A 12,740-nucleotide genomic window follows, 5' to 3' on the forward strand; every position below is an offset into this window, starting at 1 on the left:
TCTGTCCTTAAAGAATGAACCAACCAAAACCAACATTTATTCTTTTACCTGGACGTCTGATGGCTGGATCGGGATCAAGGGTTTTCTTTAAATATTCTGTCAGAGTTTGTAAATTTGCATCACTGAGCTCCATAGCTATAGAATCTAAAACAAAAAATGAATTTTGGGTAATTGGTCACTGGGGGACACAGTGATTCACAATACGAATCATTTCACATGAGGGGTCCCACCTCGACAGTCATCCATTTGATATTTTCGATAGGGGCTATCTAAGCTTGACTCTCAACCGAAGTGAGTCCACAAGATGGTCTGTTTTTCAAACAGGTAACTTCGAGATAAAGGAGAAAACCCCACAATTTCAAGAAGAGGCACAGAAAGCTAAAGCTGAAGAACTTGTTCAAAGACATCAACATGTTTAACTGATTTAATCCTCTGGATAAGGTGGAAAAGTTATCCACTAGAAGAACTTTATTAAAAATTCCATAGTGAGAACAGACGGACTCCATAAGAAACTGAGATTAAAGGAAGCAGAGTAAATTTCTTTGTGCACACGAAGCACGAAGTGACAGTCCTCACCACAAACTACATGCTGAGCATCTGTACCCAGGGACGTCACTCTGGAGTTCCACAGACGACATCCGTGATTATGATTAGAAAGCAGTTTTCTGGGCCAGTGTTTGGCTTTGTGGTTGAGATGCCAGTTAAAATGCCTGCGGAGCCAACGTTTTGGTATAGCAGGTAAAGCCACTGTCTGCAAGGCTTGCATCCTACATCAGTGCTGGTTCAAGTCCCAGCTACTCCCTTCCAATCCAGCTCCCTAACAGCCTGGGGAAAGCAGCAGAAGATGGCCAAGTGTTTGGGCCCCCGCCATGCACATGGGAGACCTGGATGAAGCTGTGGCTTCAGCCTGGCCCAGCTGGCCACTGCAGCCATCTGGGGAGTGAACTAGTGGATGGAAGCTCTCCCCCCCTTTTTCTTTTATAACTCTTCCAAAATAAATAAATAAAACTTAAAAAAAAAAAATGCCTGTGTCCCATATCAAAGCCCCTGGTTCCTGACTCCAGCTTCCTGCTAATGCAGACCCTGGGCAGCTGTGATGACAGACGACTGGTTTCCTGGACTGCATTAAGAGCGCCCAGCTTTGGCCCTTCAGGGCATCTGGAGTAACAGAAGGGAGATCACCTTCCTCTCAGTTTTCCGGAGCAGGCAGCGTAGCACGGTGTCGCGTGGGACACTCACATACCCTATCAGAGGATGTGGTTAAACACCAACTACTCTGTGCTTCCAATCCAGCTTCCTGTTAACGCGCCCGAGAGGCAGTGTATGATGGCCCAAGGACTTGGGTTTCTGCCACCGACATGAGACCAAGTGACTTAGGCCTGGCTGTGCAGGAATCTGGGGAGTGAATCAGCAGATACGATCACTCTCTTTCTCACTCTGCCTTCCAAATTAAACAGCTATTTTTTTTAAATAACTTTTATTTAGAGGCTAGTGTTTTGGCGCAGTGGATTAAGTCCCTGCCTGCAACAATGATATCCCATATGGCCACTGGTTCAAATCCCAGTTGCTCCACTTCTGATCCAGCTCCCTGCTTACACTCCTGGGAAAGCAGCAAAGGATGGCTCAAGTGCTTGGGCCCCTACCACTCATGTGGGAGACCCAGACGGAATTCCAGACTTCTGGCTCCAGGATGGCCCAGGCCAGCCAGTGCAGCCATTTGGGGAGTGAATCAGTGGATAGAAGATCTCTAACTCTGCTTTTCCAAAATAAAAACAAAAAAAACAAAATAAAGGAACATCTACAAAATACTACAGCTTCTTCTTCTTCTTCTTTTTTTTTTTTTTTTGGACAGGCAGAGTGGAGAGTGAGAGAGAGAGAGAAAGGTCTTCCTTTGCCGTTGGTTCACCCTCCAACGGCCGCCGCGCCACGCCTATCCAAAGCCAGGAGCCAGGTGCTTCTCCTGGTCTCCCAGGCGGGTGCAGAGCCCAAGAAAACGGGCCATCCTTCACTGCACTCCCAGGCCACAGCAGAGAGCTGGCCTGGAAGAGGGGCAACCAGGACAGAACCCGGTGTGCCGGCGCCACAGGCGGAGGATTAGCCTATTGAGCTGCGGTGCCGGCCAACAGCTAACATTTTTAAAAGGCCTAAGTAGGGGCCAGCACTGTGGTGCAGTGGACTAAGCTGCCACCTACAGCACCAGCATCCCATATAGGTGCCAGTTTGTGTCCTGGCTGCTCCTTTTCCAACCCAGCTCTTTGCTATGGCCTGGGGAAGCAAGAGAAGATGGCTCAAGTGCTTGGGCCCCTGCAGCCACCTGGGAGAACCAGAAGCAGCTCCTGGCTTTGGATTTACCCAGCTCTGGCCGATGCGGCCATTTGGGGAGTCAATCAGCAGATGGAAGAACTTTGTCTCTGTCTCTGTTTTTAACTCCGCCTTTTTTTTTTTTTTTTTTTTTTTTGGACAGGCAGAGTGGACAGTGAGAGAGAGAGAGACAGAGAGAAAGGTCTTCCTTTGCCATTGGTTCACCCTCCAATGGCCGCCGCGGCCGGCGCACCGCGCTGATCCGATGGCAGGAGCCAGGAGCCAGGTGCTTTTCCTGGTCTCCCATGGGGTGCAGGGCCCAAGCACTTGGGCCATCCTCCACTGCACTCCCTGGTCACAGCAGAGGGCTGGCCTGGAAGAGGGGCAACCGGGACAGAATCCGGCGCCCCGACCGGGACTAGAACCCGGTGTGCCGGCGCCGCAAGGCGGAGGATTAGCCTAGTGAGCCGCAGCGCCGGCCTAACTCCGCCTTTCAAATAAATAAAATCTTAAAAAAAAAAAAGGCCTAAATCATAACACAGAATCACAGAATATGCTTGACTGTCCAAAACCATTCACATATAACACTACAAGATTTAAGATAAATAAAAGGTCTATACCTGGCAGCACAGGCTAGGAAATATGCAGTTTAAGAGCTAAACTGTTGGCCAGTGCCACGGCTCACTTGGCTAATCCTCCGCCTGCAGCACCAGCACCCCGGGTTCTAGTTCCGGTTGGGGCACCGGATTCTGTCCTGGTCGCTCCTCTTCCAGTCCAGCTCTCTGTTGTGGCCCGGGAAGGCAGTGGAGGATGGCTGAGATCCTTGGGCCCTGCACCTGCATGGGAGACCAGGAGGAAGCACCTGGCTCCTGGCTTTGGATCGGCGCAGGTCCAGCTGTTGCACGCAATTGGGGAGTGAACCAGCGGATGGAAGACCTTTCTCTCTCTGCCTCTCCTTCTCTCTCTGTGTAACTCTTTCAAATAAATGAATAAATTAAAAAAAAAAAACTGAACTGTGTTGATGGGTGAAGAATAGGTTAAATTTAGTAAGCCTCCAATAGGCTAATCCTCCACCTTGCGGCGCCGGCACACCGGGTTCTAGTCCCGGTCGGGGCGCCGGATTCTGTCCCAGTTGCCCCTCTTCCAGGCCAGCTCTCTGCTATGGCCAGGGAGTGCAGTGGAGGATGGCCCAGGTGCTTGGGCCCTGCACCCCATGGGAGACCAGGAAAAGCACCTGGATCCTGGCTCCTGCCATCGGATCAGCACGGTGCGCCGGCTGCAGCGGCGGCCATTGGAGGGTGAACCAACGGCAAAGGAAGACCTTTCTCTCTCTGTCTCTCTCTCTCACTGTCCACTCTGCCTGTCAAAAAAAAAAAAAAAAAAAAAAAAAAAAAAAATTTAGTAAGCCTCATCACAGTACATCAAAATGGATGAATTTTTTAAAGGGTTTATTTATTTGAAAGGCAAAGAGTCAGAGAGAGAGAGAGAGAGAGAGAGAGAGAAAGTCTTCCATATACTGGTTCACTCCTCAAATGGCTGCAATGGCCAGAGCTGGGCCAATCTGAAGCCAGGAGCCAGGAGCTTCTTCTGGGTCTCCCATGCAGGTTCAGGGGCCCAAATGCTTGGGGCATCTTCTACTGCTTTCCAGCCAAGGCAGGGAGATTAATCGGAAATGGAGCAGCCGAGACTTGAACCAGAGCCTACATGGGATGCCAGCACTGTAGGTGACGGCTTTATACACTATGCTGCTGCGCCAGCCCCTGGATGAAATTTACAGTATGTCGGGGTCAGCACTGTGGCTCACTTGGCTAATCCTCCGCCTGTGGCGCCGGCACCCCAGGTTCTAGTCCCAGTCAGGGCACCGGATTCTGTCCTGGTTGCTCCTCTTCCAGTCCAGCTCTCTGCTGTGGCCCGGGAGTGCAGTGGAGGATGGCTGAGATCCTTGGACCCTGCACCTGCATGGGAGACCAGGAGGAAGCACCTGGCTCCTGGCTTCGGATCGGCACAGTGCGCCAGCCGTAGTGGCCATGGGGGGGGTGAACCAACGGAAGGAAGACCTTTCTCTCTGTCTCTAACTCTGCCTCCCCCCCCCCAAAAAAAAGAGTCCTATCTAATGCTGTGCTTATGCAGGCTACTTCTCAGCAGCCACAAATCATGCCCTTCGACATGCTTGAACTTGGCTATTTTATCTTTACAATGCAGCTCTGTCCCCTAACCAGAAAACTGAAATTCTGACTGATTCCACACATTTTACCAATATGCTCACCCCCTCTGACCTGAAGTAGACCATTCTATGGGAACGAACATCAAGACCCTCTCGATTCCATACCATTTACAGACAGGTGCTACCCTGCTGGTTCCTATCCAAGGTGGCACGTTGGAAACTGTATATTACGAGAAGAGGACTGGGTCTACTTTCAGTGTTTAAATACATCCTTCAATAAATCGGCATTTCACTAACATTTTTAAGATTTACTTATTCATTTGAAAGTCAGAGTTACAGAGAGGCAGAGGCAGAGAGAGAGAGAGAGAGAGGTCTTCCATCTGCTGGTTCACTCCCCAAATTGCTGCAACGGCTGGAGCTGAGCAGATCCAAAGCTAGGAGCCAGGTGCTTCTTCCAGGTCTCCCACATGGGTGCAATGGCCTAAGCACTTGAGCCATCTTGTACTGCTTTCCTAGGCCATAGCAGGGAGCTGGATCAGAAGTGGAACAGCAGGGACTTGAACCTATATAGGATGCTGGCCCTTTCACTTTCTTTCTTAATTATGGTGCTCCAGTACTTATATAATGTTCAATCAAAATTTCTCAGACCTCTCATAATTACTTTTATCAAAAGCCCACTCGGGCACCAGTACTGCGGCGCAGACGGTTAAGCAGTTATCTGCAGTGCTGGCATCCCATATAGTCACGGGTTTGAGTTCCAGCTGCTCCATTTCCAATCCAGCTCACTGCTAAGGTACCTACGAAAGCAGCGGAGGATGGCCCAAGTCCTTGGGTCGTTGCACCCGCTTGGAGACCCTGAAGAAGCTCCTGGCTTCCACCTGGCCCAGCTCTGGCCATTGCAGCCATTTAGGGGGTGAGTCAGTGGATAGAAGATTGATCTCTGTGTCTCACCTCTCTAATTTTGCCTTTCAAGTAAATAAATCTTAAAAAAAAAAAAAAAAAAAAAAAAAAACAAAACCACACCTCCTTACAATGAATGGCAAGGGTCTCTCTCCTTCCTGGCTCTATCTTCTAAACATAGACGTCTTTGTTCCTCAAACCAGTAGGACAGCTCTCCGTTACTGTGCCAAGGCACTTCCTCTAATTTAGCCATGGGCACCAGTCAGCTTTCGGCTCACAGTGAAAATCTCAGAGCTTCCGTGACTATATCCACTTCAGATCTGTTTTACTACTGTTAAGAAACCATTCTCACTTGAAATCCTTTGATTTATTGTTGTGTTTTACACACACTAGACTAGAAGCTACTGAAGGCAGGCCCTCTGTCTCTATGCCTAGGATCTGAACACTGCCTGGGAGCTAGCATTGTGGGACAGCAGGTTCTATCAAAGTGCCAATTCAAGTCCCAGCTGTTCCACTTCAGATCCAGCTCCCTGCTACGTATGTCTGGGAAGGTAGGGAATGATGACCTAAGTACTTGGGCACCTGCCACACATATGGGAAACCCTGATGGGTGTTCCAGGTTCCTGGCTTCACCCTGGACCAGCCCCAGCAGTTGTAGCCATCTGGGGACTGAACCAGTTGATGGACGCTCTCTCCCTGTCACTCTGCCTGTCAAACAAATCTTTTTTTTTTAATTTGTTTGTTTATTTTATTTGAGAGGCAGAGTTACACACAGGCTGGGCCTGGCCAGTCCGTTAGGTCTCCCACATGGGTGGCAGGGGCCCAAGCACTCGGGGCCATCTTCTGTTGCTTTCCCAGGTGCACCAACATGGAGCTGGGTCGGAAGTGAACCAGCTGGGACCCGAACCAGCACTCACACTGGATGCCCAGTTGCAGGTGGCAGCCCAACATCCTGCACCACGGCGTGCCCCTTGTCTTACGTACTGTGATATCAACTCAGAGTCCAGACTGCTGCCTCCCCCAGAGCCTCACCACAGCAATGGGCACCTACTACTTTTGTTGGGCTGTTTTAAGAAGCTGGATATCCTCCATTCTTCCATCAAAAAGCGTTATCATTCTTCATATTCTGGTCGATTAATATGACATGCAGAAAGAGGTGGAGACACTAATTTTAAAACCATGACAGAAAAACCAAACACCAGTTGAGAATCCTTAACCTAAAATCCAAAATGCTCCAATATTTGAAACTCTTCAGGGCCATTCTGTTACTCAAGGAGTTTCAGATTTGGGGGGGCAGCTGTTCGATGCAGCAGTCAAGGCTCAGGTTCCTGGTTTTGGCCTGGCTTTTGCAGGAATTTAGGGAGTGAATCAGAAGAGGGAAAATCTCTGTGTGTCTGCTTTTCGGATAAAATGCAAGTAAATAAATAAAACTCTCTTTAAAGTCTCAGCCGTTCAGATTTTCGGATTAAGTAATGTTCAGCTGCTGAAGTCTATGCAAATATTCTAAAACCCTAGAAACTCCAAACCCTGGTTGCAAGCACTTCAGATGGTCCAAGCACTTGGGCCATCCTCCACTGCACTCCCTGGCCACAGCAGAGAGCTGGCCTGGAAGAGGGGCAACCGGGACAGAATCCGGCGCCCCGACCAGGACTAGAACCCGGGGTGCCGGCGCCGCAGGTAGAGGATTAGCCTATTGAGCCGCGGCGCTGGCAAGATCGAAGTTTAAATTATCTATTTGACCACAGATGAAAGTACTTTGACATTTTTATATAACTGTAAAAAGTGTTAGTGATATAAAAGACTCAAAACTAGAAATGAAAAATCTTATCGCCTTTAAATAAGAGGATATTTCAGTTCCTTCACAGAACTATCTTTGGAATCTCCACCAACAGACAATTAAAAAATAACACGTGGGATGGGGCCGGCGCTTTGTCGCAGTGGATTAATGCCCTAGCCTGAAGCACTGGCATCCCATATGGGCGCTGGTTCGAGACCTGACTGCTCCACTTCCGATCCAGCTCTGCTTTGGCCTGGGAGAGCAGCAGAAGATGGCCTAAGTCCTTGGGCCCCTGCACCCATGTGGGGGACCTGGAAGCAGCTCCTGGCTTTGAATCAGCCCAGCTCTGCTGCTGCGGCCGTTTGAGAATGGACGATCTCTCTCGATCTCTCTCTCTCTCCCCTCTCCCGCTGTCTGTAACTCTGCCTCTCAAGTAAATAAATTAAAAAAAATTCACATACCACAGTAAATCAATTATAACAGAATTAACTAAATTCCAAGTTCTTGCTGGATCTAAGTCTAGCCTTCTCCCATTGGCCTTGTTATAGACAAAGATTTTTGAGAAAAAAAGCTTTGCTTTCCAAGGCCATCTCACAGCCATCTGTGACTTAAGATGATCCAAGGTGTGAGCCTTTTCCTTTAGATATTATTCCATGTTATAGAACCACTCCTGGGGCTTACATCTGGGGAGAGGGTAAGCGTTCCAACGAATGGAAACTATCTGGCATGCACAAACATCAGAACACAGTCCAACACCTCAACGCACGGTCTGCTGTCCAGAGATCTCCACCACTTAGAATAAAAGCCAAGCTCCACACGTAGCCCACCAAGTCCTGTGTGACCTGGCCCCTGGGTACTTCTCCCTCACCACACAGCACTCCGGCAACTGGATGTCCCTCTATTTTCCGAATCTGTTCCAGTCCTCAAGCCTTTGCACTTCTTATTCTCTCTGCTCCCACCTCCTCTGTATGATCTCCGCTCTAATGTCTGTCACCTCTGGTCCATATCGGAGTGCCTCAGATTGAGTCCTGGCTCCATTTTCTATTCCAGTTTCTGCGAATGAGCACCCTGGCAGAACGCAAGTGATGGCCCAAATAGGGAGACCTGGATTGAGTTCCAGGCTCTGGGGCCAGTGCTGTAACACAGACGGTAGGTAAAGGCCACTGCCTGTGACGCCAGCATCCCATATAGACTCAGGTTCAAACCCTGGCTGCTCCAGTCCAGATCCAGTTCCCTGCTAATGTGCCTAGAACAGCAGAGGATGGTCCAAATCCTTGGGCCCCTGCATCCACTTGGGAAAATGGAAAAAGTTCCTGGCTTTGGTCTGGCCCAGTCCTGGTGGTTGTAGCCATTTGGGGAGTGAGCCAATGGATGCTAGATATCTCTAATTGTGCATTTCGAATAAAATTGTTTTTAAAAATTCCAGGCTCCTCACCTCAGCTGTTGTATCTATCAGGGGAGTAAGCCAGCGGATGGAAGATCTGTCTCTTTTGCCTTTCAAATTAAAAAACCAAAAAACAAAAAACTTAAAGTCACCCTCTTGGGGCCAGCGCTGTGGCACAGATTAATCCTCCACCTGTAGCGCCAGCATCCCATATGGACACCAGTTCTAGTCCCGTTGCTCCTCTTCCAGTCCAGCTCTCTGCTGTGGCCTGGGAAAGCAGTGGAGGATGGCCCGAGTCCTTGGGCCCCTGCGCCAGCGTGGGAGACCCGGAAGAAGCTCCTGGATCGGCCTCGCTCTGGCCACTGCAGCCATTTGGGGAGTGAACCTGTGGAAGGAGGACCTTGCTCTGTCTCTCCCTCTCACTATAACTCTAGCTGTCAAATAAGTAAATAAAACCTTGAAAACCTTCATTCTGTCGTGTCACTCATCTGTGTTCTCCTCTCTTTCACCACTGAAATAAAAGCTCCTCAAGGGAAGGGACTTGTCCATCCTTGCTTTTTCACTGTGTTCAATAAAGTCATTAGATAGAAAAAGAAATGTGCAAAACGAGAGCAATTCTCACACCCACCCAGCCCTGCACAGGAAAGGGCTTCTCCCTGTGCCAGCCCTCATTCAGCAGGGAGAGAACCCCTGGCACCGAGCGCGAGGCAGGCGAGAAAGGGCTGGAGCGAGGCTGGGTTCATCCGGAGCCAGAGAGACCAAGAGCCGGGCACACACGGAAAGCAGGGCCAGAGACCGGGCCGGGGCCGAGGCTGGAAAAAGCGCTGGTGGGGCCGCAGCCGGGAGCCCGTTCTGCGCCCCAGCTGGGACAAGCCGGGGGGCGCGGCTTCCAGCAGTGAGAGGGTAACGGAGCAGCCAGGGCCTGCAGGGACGGCAGAGCCCACGGCATCCGAGCCTGGCAACGGCTGCTGACGCTGGCAGGCACCCGCGAACGCCCTCAGGGAGCTCGGGAGAGGCCAGGTCAGCCCAGGCCGCGGCAGCTCAGCGGGTCCTCAAAGCCACTTCTCGAGGCCCGAGACGACGCTAGTCGCATTCCGCAGATAAGGAAACGGAGGCCTGGCGAGACGGAGGTGCCTGGCCCCGAATCGCATCCCCAGGAGGGGCTAAGCGTGGGTTAACGCCGGGCGACCGGATACCAAGGCCTCCGCCCCCAACAGGGCCCCCCCACCGCATCTCGGGGCATCTACTGTGTCCCAGCCGCACGGGCCAGGCGAACGGAGGAGGCGCAGCTCAGGGGCGCTCCGGCCCCGCGGCAGCCGCGACCGCGCGCCCGGCCCCGCACCCCGGGCCCAGCGGGCCTCGCGCCCCGCGCACGCTGCGGCGGCCCGAGGACGGACGCGCCGGCGCGGCCAATGAGCAGCGGCCTCGGCGAGCGGCGAGGCGCCGGCGCAGCCAATCAGAGCGGCGCTGGAGGGGAAGGGGCGGGCGCCGGGGAGGCTCGTGTTAGGCCGCGCCTCGGCGGCCCTCACCCGTCTCGGGCCGCGGGGCCTGGGCCGGAGGCCCCCGCGGGGCGCGGCGAGGCGTGTCCGGGGCGGCGAGGGCCCCCCCTGGGCGCACTGCCCGAGGCAAAGGCCCACCTTCTGCCCTCGCCCCGCAGCGCGGTGCAGGGTTCCCCGCGCTCGGCAGTGCCGGCAGCGCCACATCCCTCTCTCGGCGGGGCCCCCCGAGCCACCCTGCTGGGCCGTGCACGGCCTGCGCCTCACCTCGTGGGGAGACGGGTTCGGAGGAGGGAATCCCAGCCGCGGGCCGTGGCCAGCACTACGCGCTCCTGCCGCCACTCCGCCTCACATTCAAACCCCGGCAAAATGGCGCGGCTGTGAAGCCGGGGGCGGAGCGCATGCGCGAGCGGAGCCGCGGCGGGAGGCGGGGCCACGAAGGCTCCGGGCCGGAACGGCCAATGGCGCCCCCGCTCTGTTCTGCGCTGACGTCACAGACGACAATGCCCTTGGGCTGCGGCCGTGGGTGGGCGTCACAGTCCCGGGGTTCGTGCGGCCGGCGCGGGGTGGGGGTGGCCTACTTGGTGTCCGGGCCTGGCGCACGGTGGGTCTGAAATAGCTGCTGAGTGACAGAGGCGTGGGCGGAGCAGCTCGGCGGAGAACTTCCCGCCCCTCGCCGGAGAGACAGAATAAACAGAAAAGTCAGTTCTTGGTCAGCGCTGTGGACGAAAATGAAGACCGGGGTGACGGAGGGGTGGTGGCTCCCGGAGGAGCTGCTCGGGGCTCCCCGGGGTGCAGAGCCACGGGGGAGCATCATAGAGGCGCCCTCGGGACCCGGGGCGAGACCCAGAGGGGCTCGGGCTCCGGGCTCGTTGCCTCCGTCTGTGGAGTGAGCCAGCGAGGAAGAGTGTCTGTAACTCCAACTTTCAAACAATTAAATAAATCTTAAAAAAAAAAAAAAAAAAAAAAAAGCAGGGGCCAGAGGATGTGGGCCTCGGAAGCCAGCAACCCATTACAGAAGTGCCACCAAAGTTATATTTTTATCCTTTTTATTTTTTAACAGAACGTTCCGGTTTTTCTTCTTTTTTTATACAGAGAAGGAAAGAGAGAGGTCTTCCATCCGCTGGTTCACTCCCCAGATGGCAACAACCAGGGCTGGGCCAAGCTGAAGCCAGGAGCCAGGAGCTTCCTCCAGGTCTCCCACGCAGGTGCACGGGCCCAAGGACCTGGGCCATCCTCCGCAGCCTTCCCACGTGCACCACCAGGGAGCTGGATCGGAACCAGGGCAACCAAGGCTCAAACTGGTGCCCACGCGGGATGCCGGCGCTGCAAGTGGAGGCTTTGCACCAGGGCGCCAGTCCCTGTATTTTACTCTTTTTTATTTTTTTATTTTTTGACAGGCAGAGTTAGACAGTGAGAGAGAGACAGAGAGAAAGGTCTTCCTTTTTTCCATTGGTTCACCCCCCAAGTGGCCACTATGGCTGGCGTGTTGCGGCTGGCACACTGCGCAAATCCGAAGCCAGGAGCCAGGTGCTTCTCCTGGTCTCCCATGGGGTGCAGGGCCCAAGCACTTGGGCCATCCTCCACTGCACTCCCTGGCCACAGCAGAGAGCTGGCCTGGAAGAGGAGCAACTGGGACAGAATCCGGCGCCCTGACCGGGACTAGAACCCGGGTGCTGGCGCCGCAGGCGGAGGATTAGCCTGGTGAGCCATGGTGACGGCCGACCTGTATTTTATTCTTTAATTTTTTATTTGTTTATTTGAAAGGCAGAGAGACACACAGAGAGAACCCCCGAACATCTGCCAGTTCACTTCCCAAATGCCCCATAATCCAGGGCTGGGCCAGACCAGGAGATTGGTTGATTGATTGATTGATTGATTTAGATTTTATTTGTGGGCCCAGCGTGCTGGCGTAGCTGGTAAAGCCGCTGCCTTCTGCAGTGCTGCATGCCATATGGGCGCTGGTTCTTGTCCTGGCTGCTCCACTTCCGATCCAGCTCTCTGCTGTGGCCTGGGAAAGCAGTAGAAGATGGCCCAAGTGGTTGGGCCCCTGCACCCACGTGGGAGACCTGGAAGAAGCTCCTGGCTCCTGGCTTCGGATCAGCACAGCTCCAGCCATTGTGGCCATCTGGGGAGTGAACCAGCAGATGGGAGACCTCTCTCTCTGTCTCTTTCTCTCTGCTTCTGCCTCTGCCTCTCTGCCTTTCAAATCAATAAATACATCTTTTTAAAAAATATATTTTATTTATTTATTTGACAGGTAGAATTACAGTGAGAGAGAGAAAGTCTGCTGTTGCTGGTTCACTCCCCAAATAGCCGCAATGGCCGGAGCTGCACCAATCTGAAGCCAGGAGCCTCTTCCGGATTTCCCACGTGGGTGCAGGAGCCCAAGGACTTGGGCCATCTTCTGCTGCTTTCCCAGGCCACAGCAGAGAGCTGGACTGGAAGAGGAGCAACAGGGACCAGAACCGGCGCCCATATGGGAAGCCGGCACTGCAGAAGGCAGCAGCTTTACCCGCCATGCCACAGCGCCAGCCCCATAAAATGGTTTTTAAGGCAGTAATTTCAAGGAGAGCCTGGGTTTGGGTCCCAGCTCTGCTTCCTGCTTTGAGCTCCCTGCTAATGCATTCTGCAAAGGCAGCAGGCGATGGCCCGAGCGCCTGGATCCCTGTCACCCAGCTGTCGTGGGCATTTCGAGTGAAATCACAGATGCGAGAT

General features: G+C 53.1%; 1 protein-coding gene across 2 annotated transcripts in view; it reads right to left on the reverse strand.

Moving 5' to 3' along the window:
- The window catches only part of CSE1L (chromosome segregation 1 like), a 42,580-nt gene extending 32,176 nt beyond the window's left edge, over nucleotides 1-10,404 (reverse strand). The window contains exons 1-2 of one of the 2 annotated variants that reach the window (XM_008274808.5): nucleotides 10,290-10,404; nucleotides 49-144 (exon numbers count right to left, since the gene is read on the reverse strand). In XM_008274808.5, coding sequence (XP_008273030.1) covers nucleotides 49-133 — 85 coding nt within the window. In that variant the 5' untranslated portion in view covers nucleotides 134-144; nucleotides 10,290-10,404. The remainder of the gene's footprint in view (nucleotides 1-48; nucleotides 145-10,289) is intronic. The other variant, XM_008274809.5, reaches the window with a different exon arrangement.
- Between the last annotated feature and the right edge of the window lie 2,336 nt (nucleotides 10,405-12,740).

This window comes from Oryctolagus cuniculus, chromosome 11 (assembly GCF_051225735.1).
Source record: "Oryctolagus cuniculus isolate XC-2025 breed Fujian yellow rabbit chromosome 11, ASM5122573v1, whole genome shotgun sequence".
Classification (NCBI taxonomy): domain Eukaryota; kingdom Metazoa; phylum Chordata; class Mammalia; order Lagomorpha; family Leporidae; genus Oryctolagus; species Oryctolagus cuniculus.